Source organism: Gymnoscopelus braueri (genome assembly GCF_963280865.1).
Source record: "Gymnoscopelus braueri genome assembly, chromosome: 23".
Lineage (NCBI taxonomy): Eukaryota > Metazoa > Chordata > Actinopteri > Myctophiformes > Myctophidae > Gymnoscopelus > Gymnoscopelus braueri.
In genome coordinates, this window is record NC_137625.1 from 13,975,165 (window position 1) to 13,992,116 (window position 16,952).

The following is a 16,952-nucleotide window of genomic DNA, read 5'->3' on the forward strand; positions in this document are numbered from 1 at the left end:
CAAATGGACCCGTTCCATCTGTACACTCTGAGTAATGGGGGTCCTTGAAATTAAAAAGTTTGAGAACCACTGTGCTGCACTAAATGGAACAGAGCCTCCACTGGTATAATTGGTAAATGGTAACACCTGTGAAGGTAGAAAAGTAAGGAATAGGCCCAATTTGTTTCCAATATGGCTGCCTGTGCATAGAGCCTATTTCAAGGACGGATGTTCCAATCAACACGTTTCGTATCGTGACCCTATAGGCCTAATTCAAACAGTTTGAATTGTCTCTCTTTTTCATTTCAGCAACTGCCGGCTCTGCAGAGCTTCCCCTCGGCAGACGGGTACGCGTTCACTAACACGTCCTACAAGCCCATGACCATGCTGGACCAGGACCTGGCCGTGGCGGCCTTTAAGCACGCTGTCAGCCGCCACGTAGATGCTAGGTAACCCCCGCCGCCTGGGTCTGTGGACCAGGCGGCACAGCACGCCATGGAGAACCGATCCCACTTTACTGTCTTAATAACTCCTCCTCTCTCTCTGAACTGGCTTAATCTGTGTTTGACACATGAGGCTAATTCTTCTAAATTCGTCTTGGTTCTATCTATTTCATATTCTTTGCCTTATACTTCTTGTCTTCTTGGACAATAGAGAACCGATGTCTGACGTCACTGCCACTAGAGGCCGCTACACCCCAGGGCCACGTGCTATTGAACATCAATCCACATTTTTGGTCAAAAACCTCCTAACTCCACTTGAGCTGGATTTGGGTAAAGTGATGATAATTTAAGGACAAATTCAAGTATCTGACAATGTATAAAGTCACCATACCAACTTTTATGAGGCAGTATTGTATTGTTCTAAAAACATTATTTTTAGACAGCAGAGATATTGGGGATTAATTATATTTTCTCCAAACACAGACGTTATCAAATGTAACTCCATAAATGAGACAGAGTCACATACTGGACAGAATCGCCAGGCTGATTTGTTTATCTTTGGAACACAGTTCTTATATGACACGATGCTAAGATGACCCTATGGTAGGGATGGGCAATATTATCGATATCGCGATATATCGCGATATTTTATTTCGCGATACTGTATCGATACTCCAGTATCAATATCGCGATTTAAAAAAAAAGTTTTTTTTTAAATTTATTTTTAATTTATTTTTTGCTTTTTCAGATACAGGCTTTATGAAAAACATTCAAAGAACCTATCACAGATCTGCAGCTACTCAATATGTAGTGTATATATAAACAATATGTAGTTGTGATATATGTATATATCGCAATATCGCAATATATCACAATATATCGCAATATATCGCAATATATCACAATATCGTGATACGACCCAAGTATCGTGATGCGTATCGCAATATAATCGTATCGTGACCCAAGTATCGTGATACGTATCGTATCGTGAGATTGTTGCCAATACCCATCCCTACCCTATGGTGTCGTCAATACAGAAAATACTTCCATGACTCAGCCCAGGGGATAACGGAGTGACGTCAGGACTTTAGTACTCTATATTGTTCCAACCTAGTTGACTGCTGTGTAGGGCCTGGGCGATTATTTCATAACCTTTGCCTTGATTAGGATTAATGAATGATAAATAAAAATAACTTGAAAAATTGTAGATCTAACAAGCTCACAACATGTGGCATTGTCACATGTTGTCAGCTTGTAGATCAGCTATATTCGCTATTTTTGTACACCATCATTGTAAAATACGATATATAATACGTGGTGATTAATCAGACTAGTCGATTATAAAACAATCTAGTATATATTTTTGTGTCGATTGCTTGATATATAAGAAATAAAACAAATATGTTAATATATTTAATATATACAGGTTAATCGAAGATTATTCGATTCGAGCAAGTTTAAGCTTTTGGTCTAAATATCGGTTTCGACATATTTTCGGTTAATTGCCCAGCCCTATAGCTGTGCCTTTGCACAGCAGTTGTTCAGTCTGTCTATCTATCTACTGTATCTATCGATCTATATCTCTGTCTCTACTCTTAATGCTGGCCTCCTGACAGAAGGACCAAAGTCGCATTCTTTTCGATGATCACCATCTCTCCCTTCTGATCGCTCACTATTCTTTCTGTGATCGTGTTCTAAAAGCGATTACCGTTTCTAGAGTCCTGGAGCCAGTTGCACCACCTCACACTAAGTTCAAACTTAGCCTAGTTATAGCTTAACCCATTCAATCCGGGGACGCATCTTTTCGTCATTTTAGATTTCTTTGGCTATTCAAAAATAGCAGATCTACAAGCTCATTGCACGGCACAGAGTGCTGCGCTATGAGCTTGTAGATCTGCTCTTTTTTTTTTTTTCGTGAAAATGTGTGCAAATCTTTGAATATATATATTCTTTTAATATATATATATTTAAAGATTTGCACACATTTTCAAAAAAAAACACATGACACATATACTTTCCCGGCTAAATGGGTTAAATGGCTTTTTAAAAGCCATTTAAGCTATAACTAGGCTAAGCTTGAACTTAGTGTGAGGTGGTGCAACTGGTTCCTGGTGAGGCTCTGCAACTTTCCCCTTTTTATTTGTCTCTCATCAACCTGATATTAAAGATGGGACACTTCTCCATGGCTGTCAAATTGTTATTATAGCACTGTCAGTGTTTGGCATGTTCCCAATGGCATATACTGTATGTAGTCTCCTGTAGTCTCTGTCTGTCTATCTGTCTGTCTGTCTGGCATGCTTTAAAAGTGTGTTTAGATGCATTTTCTATTGTATTTTAATTTATTTGAGTTGTATTGTTTTTTTTTGCATAATGTATCATTTCATGTAGTTTATAGATTCCTAATGACCGTATTCAAATAGTATTATACTACGAGCCAGAAATAATGGCGAACAAGACAGAGTCTAATAATAACCGCATGGTCTTCATGTCCAGTCTTTACGTATGGATAGTATAAGTTACCGTGTGTTCAGTTTGTGAATGAAGCCACACATCCCTATGTGGTGGTCAGTAGCCAAACCACTAGTGATGCGTGGGTCAGGTGTTTAGTTTTTAAAATTAAACATTTTAACAACACAAATCTTATGTACAGTAGGGGTCTCTGGCACAAAATATTTTCAGATGGGGGGGTCCGCGGCTCAAATACATTATTAATTTGGGGGTCCTTGACATGAAAAAGTTTTGAGAAGCACTGTGGCTTAAAGGGGAAATCCACCCATTTTCAATATTTAACTATGTCATTAATATAGCATAAAGGAGTTGTGTGGAAATAAGAAAAAATTTAAAAAAAAATTAACATTGCAAAAAAATTTAACATTGCAAAAAAATTAACATTGCAAATTACACCATGATGAGTCATCACAGTGTAATTTGCAATGTTAATTTTTTTGCAATGTTAAATTTTTTTGCAATGTTAATTTTTTTTTTAATTTTTTCTTATTTCCACACAACTCCTTTATGCTATATTAATGACATAGTTAAATATTGAAAATGGGTGGATTTCCCCTTTAAGAGTCAGTTAGTGATTGGTCTTCAGTTAATGGGCTGGGTCTCCCTGATCAGCCACTCCAGGGCCTCCTTGCGGCCCTGCCTCTCCAGCTCCGCCCCCACCGTCTCCTTGCACTGCCTGTGGTACTCGTTCACCCAGTCGCGCTCTTTCTCTGTGAGCAGCTCCGTGTTCATCATCTTCACCTGGATGGGGACCAGGGTGAGGGGCTCGAACGTCACACTGCCTCTGTTCCTGAAGTTGTACTTGGGTTTGGCCGGCACAACGAGGACCACGTTTTCCAGTCTTATGCCGAAAGACCCGTCCTCGTAGTAGCCGGGTTCGTCGCTGATGATCATGCCGGCCTCCAGGGGCTCGTCGCCGAGCGTCTTGTAGCTGATCCCGCACGGCCCCTCATGGACGTTGAGGAAGCAGCCCACGCCGTGTCCCGTACCGTGCAGGTAGTCCAGTCCCGCCTCCCACAGCGCCGCCCGAGCAAACGACTCCAACATGTGACCTTTGGTTCCGTTGGGGAAGACTGCAGCGCTGATGGCTATGTGTCCCTTCAGAACGTAGGTGAAGCATTCCTTCTCAAAGGCGGTGGGGGTTCCAAAGTGCACGGTACGGGTGACATCTGTGGTTCCGTCGGTGTACTGAGCTCCGGAGTCGATCAGGTAGACTTCGTTTGTGGACAGGGTCCTGTTGGTTTCGGGCACAGGTTTATAATGTATGATTGCTCCGTTTGGACCAACGCTGGAGATGGAAGGGAAACTGAGGCCAACGAAATGTTTCTGCTGACTGCGAAATTCCTCTGCCTGATCCGCAGCAGAAATCTCAGTCACCGTGCCTTTTGGAATCTCTTGTTCGAGCCAAGCAAATAGTTCGCAAAGGGCGACCGCATCCTTGATGTGTGCCATTCTCATGCCTTGAATCTCAGTGGCATTCTTGACCGCCTTGGCCAGGCATAGCGGAGTGTTGGGGATAGGGCATCGGTGGACCTTGGGGACGACCTGTGTGAGGGCATAACTGGCTTTGTCACAGATCCACACTTTGTCCTTGGTGCCCAGGGAGGTGCAGACAGCCTGGAGCTCAGTATAGACGGAGTCATACGGGTGTGTCTGGATGCTCAGCTCAGGCTTGCTAGTGGTGTCAAGCTGCAGGTGGTGCCGCACAGTCGGATCAGCCAGCCGATTCTGGTCCACAAACAGCCTGATCGTGCTCAGCCCCACAAAGGCGTGTGCAAAGAACACAGGGTTGTACTCGATGTCTGAACCGCGGAGGTTGAAGAGCCATGCGACCTCGTCCAACGCTGTGGCAACAAACCAGGTGATTCTCTTTTCCGTCATCTTGGCTCGTACGGCTGTAATCTTGTCTTGCCAGGACAATCCTGTGTACTCCAATCCGAGGGTGACTAGCTGTGTACTGGGTCTAGCAGGGCGGTCCTCCCACACGACATCTATCAAGTTATTCTGCACCGCCACAAGAGAGTGGCCTGCAGCACTCAGGGCCTTGGACATGCTCTTCCACTGGTCAGCAGCTATGATCCAGGGGTCCACTCCAACATTGGAGTTCTCTGGCAAAACGCTGATCAGCCAGTCCTCCTGAGTTAGAGTCTCCTTCAGCCCTGTCTTCATGAGGGTCCAGTTGTTGTCCATCTGCTGACTGGCCTGAAGAAAGTAGCGTCCGTCCGTCCACATGGCTGCATGCCGCTCTGTCACAATGGCCGTGCCGGCAGAGCCATCGAACCCGCAGATGAACTCACGTCTGCAGTCGCACGGTGCGATGTATTCACTTTGATGCGCGTCTCCGGAGGGAACTAAATAGGCCTGGAGGGGCTCAGATGAGTGTTTTCCATCCTTCATCACCTGGCGAAGGTGTCTGAGCAGCTCCTCTGTGACCTTTGGAGACATGACCGTGTCTTTGAAATGCAATTCTTGCACTTCTTTGATCACTGGTACCTCATGTTCATTTACAGAACTGGAGGCTGCCATGTTATCGTTTAAACGTTTATGTGCACAAAAAACGTGGCTCAGATCCTTTCAGTGGTTTGCGTTAAGACAATAAAACTCTGCAGTGTTGATAAATCTTTATTTATCTTCTTTGTTTATCTTTATCTGATCCAATTATTTAACTAGCATAGTGAGCTCAGTGCAATGCATATCTCTGCCAGGCCAGGTGGAACTCAATATTTGACTAGACTACAGTATGACGTCAATCATCTAAGATGTATAACTCCATATTTGGTCAAGGTCTCAGCCCGTTCCAATTCCCTATGACTTACAAACGTATACAGTATATCTTCATGCGTGACGTTTGTGCCGGGCCGTCACGTGACAAATGCGAACAGGGTTTGTTATTGGCATGGCTTTGCTACTTCGTAACTCGACATACTAGGACATAGAAGAAGTCACATCACAATGAATGTAGGCCTACATGCCTGGGTATTTGCGTGCGTGTGTACGTGCGTGTGTGTGTGGAGGTCACAACCTCCTTGCTCTAAACGTTATCACGAGAACCTCTTGTGCCTTCATGTCCATCTAAGGATCAGAAACTTCTTTATTGCCAGATACACTTGCTTTCTGTAGGAGTTTGACTGACATGATCTGGCAGCAGACAGAGCGAGAAAAGCCTCGTATATAATATATTATATATAATAAAAGAGAAATGGTTTCCACCTGACGGTGACGATATTTCAGAATATACACAAATTATGTGGAACTAGAAAATGTGCTCCTCGGAGCACAGGTCTCCGCCAGGAGGTGGTAAAAGAAAGTACTGTTCCTGATTAATCCTGTCTTACCTATTTATATTACTCTATATATTACTCTCCACCATGCCTTCGGCTTGGCGGAGACAAAAACAAGGCAGGGTATAATAGCAGTGTGGCTCCCATGTGGACTGCAGACGTGTGGCCAGTCTATGATGTCAGTCACCTATGATGTATGTGATGTATTATTTCCAAATTTGGGCCAGGTTTCATACGTCAGGCTGCTAAAGAATAAAACTAATGTTCCTGCGAAGGCTAGTGCGTAAATAATGAGGGTGTTAAGGAGTCATACAGCTCAATTGTTCTGTTAGCTAACGAGCTAGGCTATTCATCTTCAACCCCAGTGAGACTCTTGTCTGAGATCCAACAATGACCGCTGCATTCAGCAGCTGCTCAGAGGCAGTTCTTCAGTGTGTGGTGGACACCACAGCGGAGAGGAACGTTCCGTTGGAAGGCCTGGAAGAGTTTTATCAGATCAAGAAGACCTGTGAGTTCATCGGTCACGGTCAGTACAGAAAGGTTGCCCTGCAGTTTCCCGATGAGTTGCTGGTCGATTCGGTAGCAGTAGCTGAAGAGATAGAGAAGGAGACCCGAGCCAAGGTGTTCGTACTGGGTGACACGTCCTACGGAAGTTGCTGCGTGGACGAAGTGGCCGCAGAACACGTGGGAGCGGACTGCGTCGTGCACTACGGCCGCGCGTGCCTCAGCCCCTCCAGAAGGCTGCCGTTGATGTACGTCTTTGAGAAAAGACCAGTGGACCTGGAGAAGTGCGTGTCTTCCTTCAAAGACCTCTATCCCGACACACAGAGTCACGTCGTAGTCCTGTACGAAGTGAACTACGCCCACGTTATCTGCGACCTCCACGCCCTCCTGACCCGAGAGTATCCCAACGCCGTTGCCTCGACGCTCCTCCTGGACGGGGAGTGGTGCTACAGTCCTGGACAAACACGAAGTCAACACGGAACTTGTGTTCCGGGTCAAAAAGACGACGAGGTTGTTTGCCAGTTCGGCAGGCGCTTCGCCTTGAAAAGCGGCATGAGCGTAAAGGATTACGCCATGTTCTTCATAGGCAAAGAAGGCGCAACCTTAAGAAACTTCATGATGATGTGGAACTGCTGTTCGTTCTGTACCTTCGACCCATTGGTGGCGACGGGCCGCGCCCAGTCGGCAAGTATCAACCGGGCCTTGATGAAGCGATATTACCTCATAGAAAGAGCCAAAGACGCCAACACGGTGGGCATTCTAGTGGGCACACTGGGCGTGGCGGACTACCTCGCCATCATCCAGCAGCTGAAGGAGACGATCCGCAGGGCGGGCAAGAAGAGCTACATGTTCGCCGTGGGGAAACTCAACGTGGCCAAGCTGGCCAACTTTCCCGAGATCGACGTGTACGTGTTGATCGCTTGCCCGGAGAACTCCCTGTTGGACTCCAGCGAGTTCTACAAACCCGTGGTCACCCCGTTTGAGATGGAGGTGGCCTGCAACAAGCACAGGGAGTGGTCAGAGGAGTACGTGACAGACTTTCGCCATCTGTTGCCGGGTGGTCTGAGTCACGTGCCTCCGGCTAGTGAGGAAGATGATGACTTAGACGATGCCGACGTGTCACTGATCACCGGGGTGCTCCGAAGGCCACGTGTTGCCCTCAGCGGGCCGCCGCCGCGCCCGTCTGACGCCTCCGTGGTCCTGAGGAACCCCGCGCTCACCGTGGCCAACGCCAGCACGGCGGCTTCCTTCTTGGCCGGTCGTAGCTGGCAGGGCTTGGAGCACAGTCTGGGAGACACACCTGTGACGAAGGCAGTGCAGGGGAGGAGAGGCATAGCTATTGCTTATGAAGATGAGGGGACAGCATGACTATCGGTGTGAACAGCAACTTATGCACATCGGATTTTGTATTTAATCAGCATTTAGTTTGTAATTACTGATATTACTTAGTTGGACAGTAGTGGTTCTCAAACCTTTTCTTGTCAAGGACCCCCAGATTAATATGCATTTGGCCGCAGACCCCCATCTGAAAATGTTTTGTGCCAGGGACCGCCCATTCAAGATTTGTGTTGTTAAAATGTTTCAAAAATATTCCAAATATTTCAAATGTTTTCCAGGATTTTCTGTAAATATGGCAGATCTATAAGCTCACACATCGTATAAGCTCACATCGTAACGCATTGTGAACTTGTAGATCTGCCATTTTCAAATAGGCAATCTATAGGGTTATAGTGGTTACATTTTGATGCTTATTAACTAATTTTTATACCCTTAAAGTGTGTGCTTTGTCAAAGTGAAAGGAATTGGAAGTGAATCTGGACATTTGGATGTATAAAGAATCATTATAATACAGGCTGGCTGCTTGTGTCCATGTCCCGTTTGAATAATAGAATAATTCACCAATAAGAACAAAAGTGCTTCACAAGAACAATGTTGGTGTTTTTTTCATCCATAGATTTTCATGTATGGCCCAATGTTTCATTTTGACCTCACCAGACATGTCAGGCTTTCTTGGTTAAATGTGGCTCTGGATCGCGAGGCCACGCGTGAGCAGTGATTGGTCTACTTTTGAGGGGACAGACCAGGGTTGGGCAATAATTCTCAATATCTTGACTACGTAGAAATCATCTGGGTTTTCATTTTGTCCCTATATCGACCAACCTAGAGCTGGACGAGAACAGACACAACACTGTTTTAGTGGGATGGCTACAAGAATGGCATTAATAGTACTGTATCATCATACTATTAATAATGTGTATTAATAATAAAATAAGATATTGTTTATTCATTGTGATAACTCATATGTGTATTTGTTTCTGAAGCTACGATGCACACAACAGAGGCCAGCCAAACACCTTTGCCAAATCCAAGTACGACTTTGTGGCGAGAAACAACACAGAGCTGTCTGTCCTTAAAGATGAGGTTGTGGAGGTAAAACAATTTTTTATTTCTTCAGTCACCATACAATTATGTAATGATGACTTTATACCATAGGCATTGACTGTAAAGAAAATGGACTAAGGGAACAGTAACATCACCCATTGGTTTCTACAGGCCAGTTTTGAAGCCACTTTTTCTGCAAATTCAAATCCACCATCTTCGAACTTCCGGTCCCAAAAAGCAACCACAAACGAATGTTATTGGCCGGGATAGGCAGTGAGGGCGGTTCTTCACTCAGTAGAGCCAGTAGAAACCCTAGAAGCACAATTTGATTTATCATCAATTTTTAAATTAATGGGACCATAATTTACAAAAATGCACATCATGGTAATTGAAAGAAGACTTTAAAATACTGACTGAAAGCTATTATTTATGACAATTACTGGCGTGGTAATCCTTCTGCAGCCTGTAAGAGGGGAATTGGGGACACCTGCTAGGCTATTAATGAGAACTGCACGGAATTCGGCTCAGTTTAAACCTATTTTATACTTCGGCTATTAGAAAATAGCAGATCTACAAGTTCATGTTGCATGGTGACACCTTGTGAGCTTTGTAGATCTGCCTTTTGTGTGTAATGTGAAATATCTTGGGGGGGGGGGGGGGGGGTAAATCTCACAATCCATTGTGAATTAACCACTTAAGCACTATTTAATAAAATTAAAAGTTGTGAGCTTCTAGAGTCTGTGACCCAAAGATGGGAAACTGTTTGAGAATCAGTGGTCTAATGGCTTCAGGGTAGAAGCTCTTTCTGTGTGTGTGTGTGTGTGTGTATTGTTACTAAACCAAAATGCTTCTACCTGAAGCTAAATACCTCTAAACATACAATCAGCCTCATTCCATAATGCGCGGCTCCTTCCTGTAGGTGGTAGACGACAGGAAGCAGTGGTGGAAGGTCTGTAATGGCGCCGGAGCGTCAGGCTATGTGCCAAACAACATCCTGGAAATCACCAGAACAACCAACATGAACGCGGCGGCGGAGCCGGTCTATAGCCATACCATACAGGTACAGTCTAATAGACGCCTTAACAGACAACGTCACACTGATAAGAACCAGTATGCGCACGCAGGTCGGCAGCAAAAGAACCCCAGCGCTCAAAAGATGCAATGTAAAAGTAGTCACAGTCTCACTTGTAAAAATGCGTCCCATCAAACTTTAAGATGCTGTTTTTCTCCCAGTATGGAGGAAGAATGCTTAGGATTTTTACTGTGATCTCTCGCTCTTGAAATACATATTTCTTGGTTTCTGTTGTGTGTAAACAATAATAACAATTCAAAGCAGTTGTCCCCCAAACCCCACCTCCAGTGGCTCTCATAAGAACGGAGGGAGCGCTCTATGATCATGGCACCAGAATCTGCTTTGCTCGCGCAGCTGCAGCCCGTCAAGCCTAATTTATGCTCCGTTCCGCGAAGGTGTCGTGCGCAGAGAACGGCCGAGAATAGCAGACCTCCAAGCTCACAGCGGTCGCATCCGCGACGCGGCTGTGAGCTTGTATGTCAGCTGTTCTTGGCGCGCAATACCGTTGCGCGATGAAGTATATATGTCTCGCTAGGGCGCACCCCACTAGCCAACACACAAGAGGAGGTTGAATGAACTGAAACCAGCGCACCCCAAAACAGCAGGTTTGGCGATCTGTTGGGAATTAATTACATGAAACAGTCACCTGTACGTCCAGTCTCAATGTTTGTAATCAAATAATTGGTCCATAGCCATACCATACAGGTACAGTCTATAGCCATACCATACAGGTACAGTTCAATCTTCCATTCAGGTTTTCAACCACACCACAGCACTGAGGCTGCTCTCGTTAAAGTTTTCAATGACATCCACTTAAATACAGACAGTGGCAAAATCTACTAAACTAGATCTCAGTGCTGCATTTGACACGGTCGACCACAATGTATTACTAGACGGAATGAAAACCTGTGTGGGACTTTCTGGTACTATACTAAACTGGGTCGAATCATATTTAGAGAACAGAGACTTATTTTGTATCTATCGCTGATTACACATCTGTGCGGACAAAAATCATACCATACAGGTAGGACAACACTCTAAGGGTAATAAGGTGGAGGAAGTCAGAAGAGACGAGGACATGTCGCCAGGCTCCGCCCACTGCGTTCAGTCGCAGCAGTTGCGTCGTTCATCTCGAACCTCACAACTACTGTACAGTTCAGTACCGTTTATAGACCGAAATGCAGTCATCTAGGATCATAGGTAAACCAAGAACCTATCTGTCTAAACCGTATAATATCCAAAAATAAATAATCTGTACATTGAAACTATACAAACTATAGGATGCCAGGTCAACAAATTGACCTGGCATCTATGCTATCTATGCCATCTATGCTATCTACACTTAGGTCTTGATCAGGGAAAATAATAGTCCCTTCTAATTAACATGAATCACATTAATTGTACAGTATGCTTCACCATAACATCCTTCCATTTTGTGAGGTCATTATGTCATGCTTTTGATTTGTCACAATTACCTACTGTCCCATTGTTTGTTTTTGTTCACATTTATTCTACTGTCCTATTGTTTGTTTTTGTTCACATTTATTCTACTGTCCTATTATTTTTTTGGCTTTTTTTCACATTTGACACTAAAGCTCATGATGCCAAAGAAGGAGTTTGAGCTGTTCAAGGTAGGGTTGTGCTTGTAGTGAGTTTAACGCTGCTTGTGGGATGGATTTGTAGATCTACTATTCAGTTGAGTTGCTGTGATGATGTTGCTGTTGTCCTGAATATGAGCTGGTCGGACAGTGAGGCTGCAACGTTAGACTTTGCCAGTTACCCTTAGATCGGGGGTCTTCAGACATTTAACCACTTAAACCCTCCATACTTAATAAACTTGACCTTATGCTCTATACTTGGTCTGCTCCTATTCCCCTCTACACCAAACCTCTTCGTCAAAAATGGCTTATCTACAAGCTCACATCTGCGATGCGTTTATGAGCTTGTAGATGGGCAATTTTTGGCAAATGTTCCCCCCAGAATTGGGATGCTATAGGGTTCAAGTGGTTAATACAAAAAATAAAAAGTTCCTATCACACAGAGGACCCCTAGGGGTCACGGACCTCCTGTTGAAGACCCATGCCATAGAGCCATACTAGATGACTGTACCTACTGTATATTCCTTCTCTTAGAACAACATGGTTTGTTTTAGCTGAGTGAGTTTGCGGTGCTGCTGTGAGTGAACTATAAAGCCACAATACATGCTCCTTCTGACGTCCCAACATTTTGTTCGGAAAAGGGAGGCGAGATGACTACGTACATTTTGACGTCATCCCGTCTCCGAACTAGTTTGGAAAGCCCGTCCGAAAACTGATTTATTCCGACGTCGGAAGAAGCATGCATCAGCTTTAACCCATTCAGCAAAGATTTGAGTTAAAAACGTTTGCTTAAAAAATATATATATATTCAAAGATTTGCACACATTTTCACGATTTTTAAAAAAATAGCAGATCGACAAGCTCATAGCGCGGCACTCGGTGCTGCGCTATGAGCTTGTATATCTGCTATTTTTGAATAGCCAAAGGAATCGCAAAATGACACACGGATGCATTCCCGGTCTTAATGGGTTAACACCCTCTCATTATTGCCTTATGTTTCATTTCATTTATTTTCTTTTTTTTTCATTTCACCCTTCCAGCAATTACTGGGCGAGTTGAATGAGGTAAAGGAGCCACATGTAAGGAAACAATATGGAAGCTGTTTGAGAAGCTGGATTATCTTTGAGTTTCGGGGGGCTAAAATGTATCACTTGATCTCTTCCCAGAAACAGACCATGAAGACGGACTACATCCCCAGCAAGCCGGTGGCCACAGCCATGCCCCCCGCCGCGGCCCATCATCACCCCATGCCTCACCCCATGCCTCCGGCCCCCATGCCTCCCCCTCCAGCTCCGGCCCCTGCCAGGCTGCCCACCCCGCCCTTACCCCCGCCGGCCGCTGAGCCCCCCAGGCCGCAGGCTGGCGGCGTGGCGAGTCGCCACAACGCCGGCGCCCTCCCCAGTGACGCCGGCAACGTCACCATGAGGGAGCAGCGCGCCAACCAGCGGCATGTGCCCGTTAACCGTGAGTGTATATTGGCTATTTTTGAATGGCATAAGTATAAAATAGGGCTTAAGTGTTTGTATATTTTGTATTAATAATTCAATGAAAAGTAACTAGTAACTAATGAATTGCATTTTTTATAGCGGTATGCAAACGGTCCTAACAATAAAGATTGCAGTTGAAGTCTCTCTCTTATAAGCTTTATTGTCGACTGCCCCGCAGGGAGGAAATCCAACATGGAGGAGGTTCAGGATGAGCTGATGCACCGGTTGACGCTGGGCCGCAGCGCCCAGAAGAAGTTCCAGGTGCCTGGGCCTTCTGGGCCTCCTGGGCCTTCTGGGCCTTCTGGGCCTCCTGGGCGCGGCGCCGTAGGCCAGACCTACGCCAACGTCACCTACGACTCCTCCCCCAAAGAGGTCCGAGCCTGGCTGGAGACCAAGGGCTTCAGCTCCGTGTAAGTCCCTCCACCATTGTAACAAAGGGAGAAAAACTAAGGAGTGTACTCTTCTGGTGAAAAAGTTAAAAAGCCTTTATTTACCCTCCAACGTGTGTGTGGGCAGAAACCTTATCTCCAAATTCATTTTTTTTTGTTTTTTCGTAAATTAACGCCCTACTTGATCATACTACAGCGTCACAAAAAAGTAGCAGATTTGCAAGCTCGAAACGTGGTGTGAAACGACACGTTTTGAGCTTGTAGATCTGATTTATTTATTTTTGAATCTCGAAAAGTAACAGTTTTAGACATAAGGTTTCCACCCAACAGAGACGATATACATAATTTTGCACGGGTTTCCTTGCCAAGCAATATTGTGGATTCATGTGCATTAAATGTTTTGTTTTTTTTTAATTGTCCCGGATTCAAGCTGGGTTAGAATATAAAAGTTAGAATATGGAGATAGGAGGTTTCTGCCCGACAGCAACGATTTATAATGAGCATTAGTGAGGAGGACCAATTATAGGTAGATGGGTTAAACATTGGTGAAGTGCTCCCTTTTATGGTTATGGTTCCCGGTGTATTTGAAACTCTACCACAACCCCCTCTGCAGCACCATCACCAGCCTGGGGGTTCTAATACCTACCTTCACCCTACCTTTCTTCCCTCTCTCTGCAGCACCATCACCAGCCTGGGGGTTCTGACAGGAGCCCAGCTGTTCTCGCTCAATAAGGAGGAGCTGAAGACGGTGTGTCCAGATGATGGTGCCAGAGTCTTCAGCCAAGTGACTGTCCAGAAAGCTGCTCTTGAGGTGGGTACTTTACTGTACCGGTGGCCCTGCACCGCGTTTGTCATTGTCGCCGTCACCGCGACGCCGTTACCGCGACGTGGACTGGACAGCTTATACTAGGACGGTGGTTCTCAAACCTTTTCTTGCCAAGGACCCCAAAATTTATATGTATTTGGCCGTGGACCCCTATCTGAAAATATTTTGTGCTGGGGACCCCATACAAGATTTAAAAACAAATTCAAATTATATAACAAATGTGTCATTTAAAAGAATACATTATAGGCAGATCTATAAGCCCACAATGCCCACAAAACTGTATTCCAAATTTGTCCAATTGTTTTGAAAATAGCAGATCTATGGGCTTGTAGATCTGCTATTTTCAAATAGCCAATAGGGTTAAAGTGGTTTAACTGAATTTGATGCTATATTTAACTAATTTGGCTGGGGTCCCCCCTGGAACCCCCTCAAGGACTCCGGGGGTCTTTGAGAGCCACTGGACTAGAGAGGAGGTCATTAGAAACGTGTCCTTGTTTTATTCCCCCTTGTTCCTCATTGTCATCACCACTCTAGTTCTGGACAGGTTATGGACCCAATCATCATGACCTCACCACAACCCCCAAAAAAGGTTTTCCGGGTAGATAACGCCGTCAGCAGTGTTATTCATTATCCTTATTTATGGAAGAACGGGACACTTATTATATTGTTATTGACTTTTAGAAATATATAGATTTGTTCTAAATGTCCACTGGTTGACAAACTAGTCATAGCTAATGTAATGGTGTCCATAAATGGACACTTTATTTTATAATTCTAGTGTAGATATCCATAGACATTCTACAACTTTCAATTTAGGCATTACAATTGTAGAATGTCTATGGATGTGTATGTACACAATATAAAATAAAGTATCCAGAACATTAGCTACGTATGTCTAGTTTGTCAAATAATATACTTCTAATAGTCAATAACAATATCATAAGTGTCCTGTTCTACCTGGAAATACAGCTCACACGTTTGTTTACAAACATTCTGATCTGGTCTATTATTTATCAACTAGAGAGGAGATTAACGGTGTCATTAGAGAAGGTTCCTTATATCATTATAAAGATGTATCTCAGTGAGTGTTGTCCTAAATCTCAGGACTGTGAGCATTTTTTGTCAAATGTAAACAAGTAGTATTCGGTTTGTATTTGATGGATTTGGGGATTATATTATGACTTGTTGGTATTCTGAGTTTGATCAAAACTAATGGTTATACTGTATAAGCAATATATATCACCAGCACTCACGGAAATTTGCTTTTTATTTTGATAGTAGAGGGCAGCATGAATGCAGCATGTATGCTGCGCGTGCCTATCAAATTGAAAGTACCTAAAGGCAGACGCAACATTAAAAAAAAAGAAGATAAATGCAAACGCTAATGACGGCCCTGCCTAAAGGACATTTCAGTGAGTTCTGGTGATCTTTCTGCTTACTGTATATGAAATCTGAGTCCTACACCCAGACTGGAAGTCCAAATCCAGCCCAATTGTGATTTCCTATCCAGATTGGTTTGATGCAGTCTGAACAAGGCTAAGGCAAGAATCTGTTTCCATGTGTTGTTTTTTTTTCTATTCAGACTCAAATCTGGATAGGACACAAATCAGATTTGGGCCATTCTGAACAGAGCCATATCCAATGGATCAAACATGCCAGAGCTCTGAAACTTAACAAAGGCCTTTGTTCAGACTTGAGTTGTGTTTGTATTCTTTAGTTACACAATGAGTGGTTCTTAACTGTTAACTCCAGTCCTGAGAAGCAAGCAGTGCTGCTGGTTTTCATTTGAGTCGTCTAACCAGGAACTCATTTGACAGGGGGGACACCAGCTGAATGGAATAAGCTTGTAGATCTGCTATTTTCACCATATTTGAAATGTAATGTACTTTTTTTCCCTTCATAGAAATGTATTGGAGTCAAAAGCACAATGTTTGTCCAAAGTATCCAAAAATACAAATACTCAAGGTAAAGTAGAGATTAGAGGTGTGCACTGGCACGCCCTTTACGATTTGATTAGATTGTATGATGCATCTCGATGCAAATTTTTCATTAGTTAATAAGAGCAGTCAGATACATATAAAACGACTGTTTCATTTGGAAACTGCAGTGATGTAACTAACTTATTTTAGCTTCAAATTGTAAGCTAAAATATATAAATGGTTCAGGCTATAATCGATTATGTCACGTTGCTGTGTCGATGATGCATCGTAGAATCAATCATTTTCCACACCTAGTACGCACCTCTAGTACAGATGGAAAAAAAACGTACTTAAATACGGTACTCAAAGTAAATGTACTTTGTTACTGTCCACCATTGCTTATACTGTGATGACATGCCCAAAATAGATACGCTACTAGTAGGCTAAAAGTGTCTCAGTAATGGGATGTCAGGGGGGATACAGAGGGTCCAGTCTACAGTGTCTTTAAGCTGGGGGGGATACAGAGGGTCCAGTCTACAGTGTCTTTAAGCTGGCAAGGTCTGG

At 44.0% G+C, this 16,952-nt stretch overlaps 3 protein-coding genes across 9 annotated transcripts in view; 2 read left to right on the forward strand and 1 right to left on the reverse strand.

Annotated features, from left to right (window-relative positions):
• The window catches only part of eps8a (EGFR pathway substrate 8a, signaling adaptor), a 92,887-nt gene that overhangs the window by 71,139 nt on the left and 4,796 nt on the right, over positions 1-16,952 (forward strand). For 5 of the 7 annotated variants that reach the window (XM_080421580.1, XM_080421579.1, XM_080421583.1 and 2 more), the window contains 7 exons: positions 289-428; positions 9,037-9,145; positions 10,017-10,157; positions 12,808-12,846; positions 12,934-13,231; positions 13,433-13,664; positions 14,322-14,454. In XM_080421580.1, coding sequence (XP_080277706.1) covers positions 289-428; positions 9,037-9,145; positions 10,017-10,157; positions 12,808-12,846; positions 12,934-13,231; positions 13,433-13,664; positions 14,322-14,454 — 1,092 coding nt within the window. The remainder of the gene's footprint in view (positions 1-288; positions 429-9,036; positions 9,146-10,016; positions 10,158-12,807; positions 12,847-12,933; positions 13,232-13,432; positions 13,665-14,321; positions 14,455-16,952) is intronic. The other 2 variants (XM_080421584.1, XM_080421581.1) reach the window with 2 other exon arrangements.
• On the reverse strand, positions 3,513-5,375 carry LOC308079175 (xaa-Pro aminopeptidase 1-like; the record flags this gene model as incomplete). The annotated part of the gene is made up of 1 exon (XM_080420555.1): positions 3,513-5,375. One exon carries the CDS (start codon positions 5,373-5,375, stop codon positions 3,513-3,515), a length of 1,863 nt encoding a protein of 620 aa, XP_080276681.1.
• LOC308079931 (2-(3-amino-3-carboxypropyl)histidine synthase subunit 2-like) lies at positions 6,545-8,094 on the forward strand. Its single transcript, XM_080421588.1, has one exon. The coding sequence runs from the start codon at positions 6,602-6,604 to the stop codon at positions 8,081-8,083; it is 1,482 nt and encodes a 493-aa protein (XP_080277714.1). The 5' UTR covers positions 6,545-6,601; the 3' UTR covers positions 8,084-8,094.

Excerpts from the sequence above, each read along its gene's own strand:
- LOC308079931 (XM_080421588.1), top strand. The coding sequence starts at position 6,602 with ATGACCGCTGCATTCAGCAGCTGCTCAGAGGCAGTTCTTCAGTGTGTG.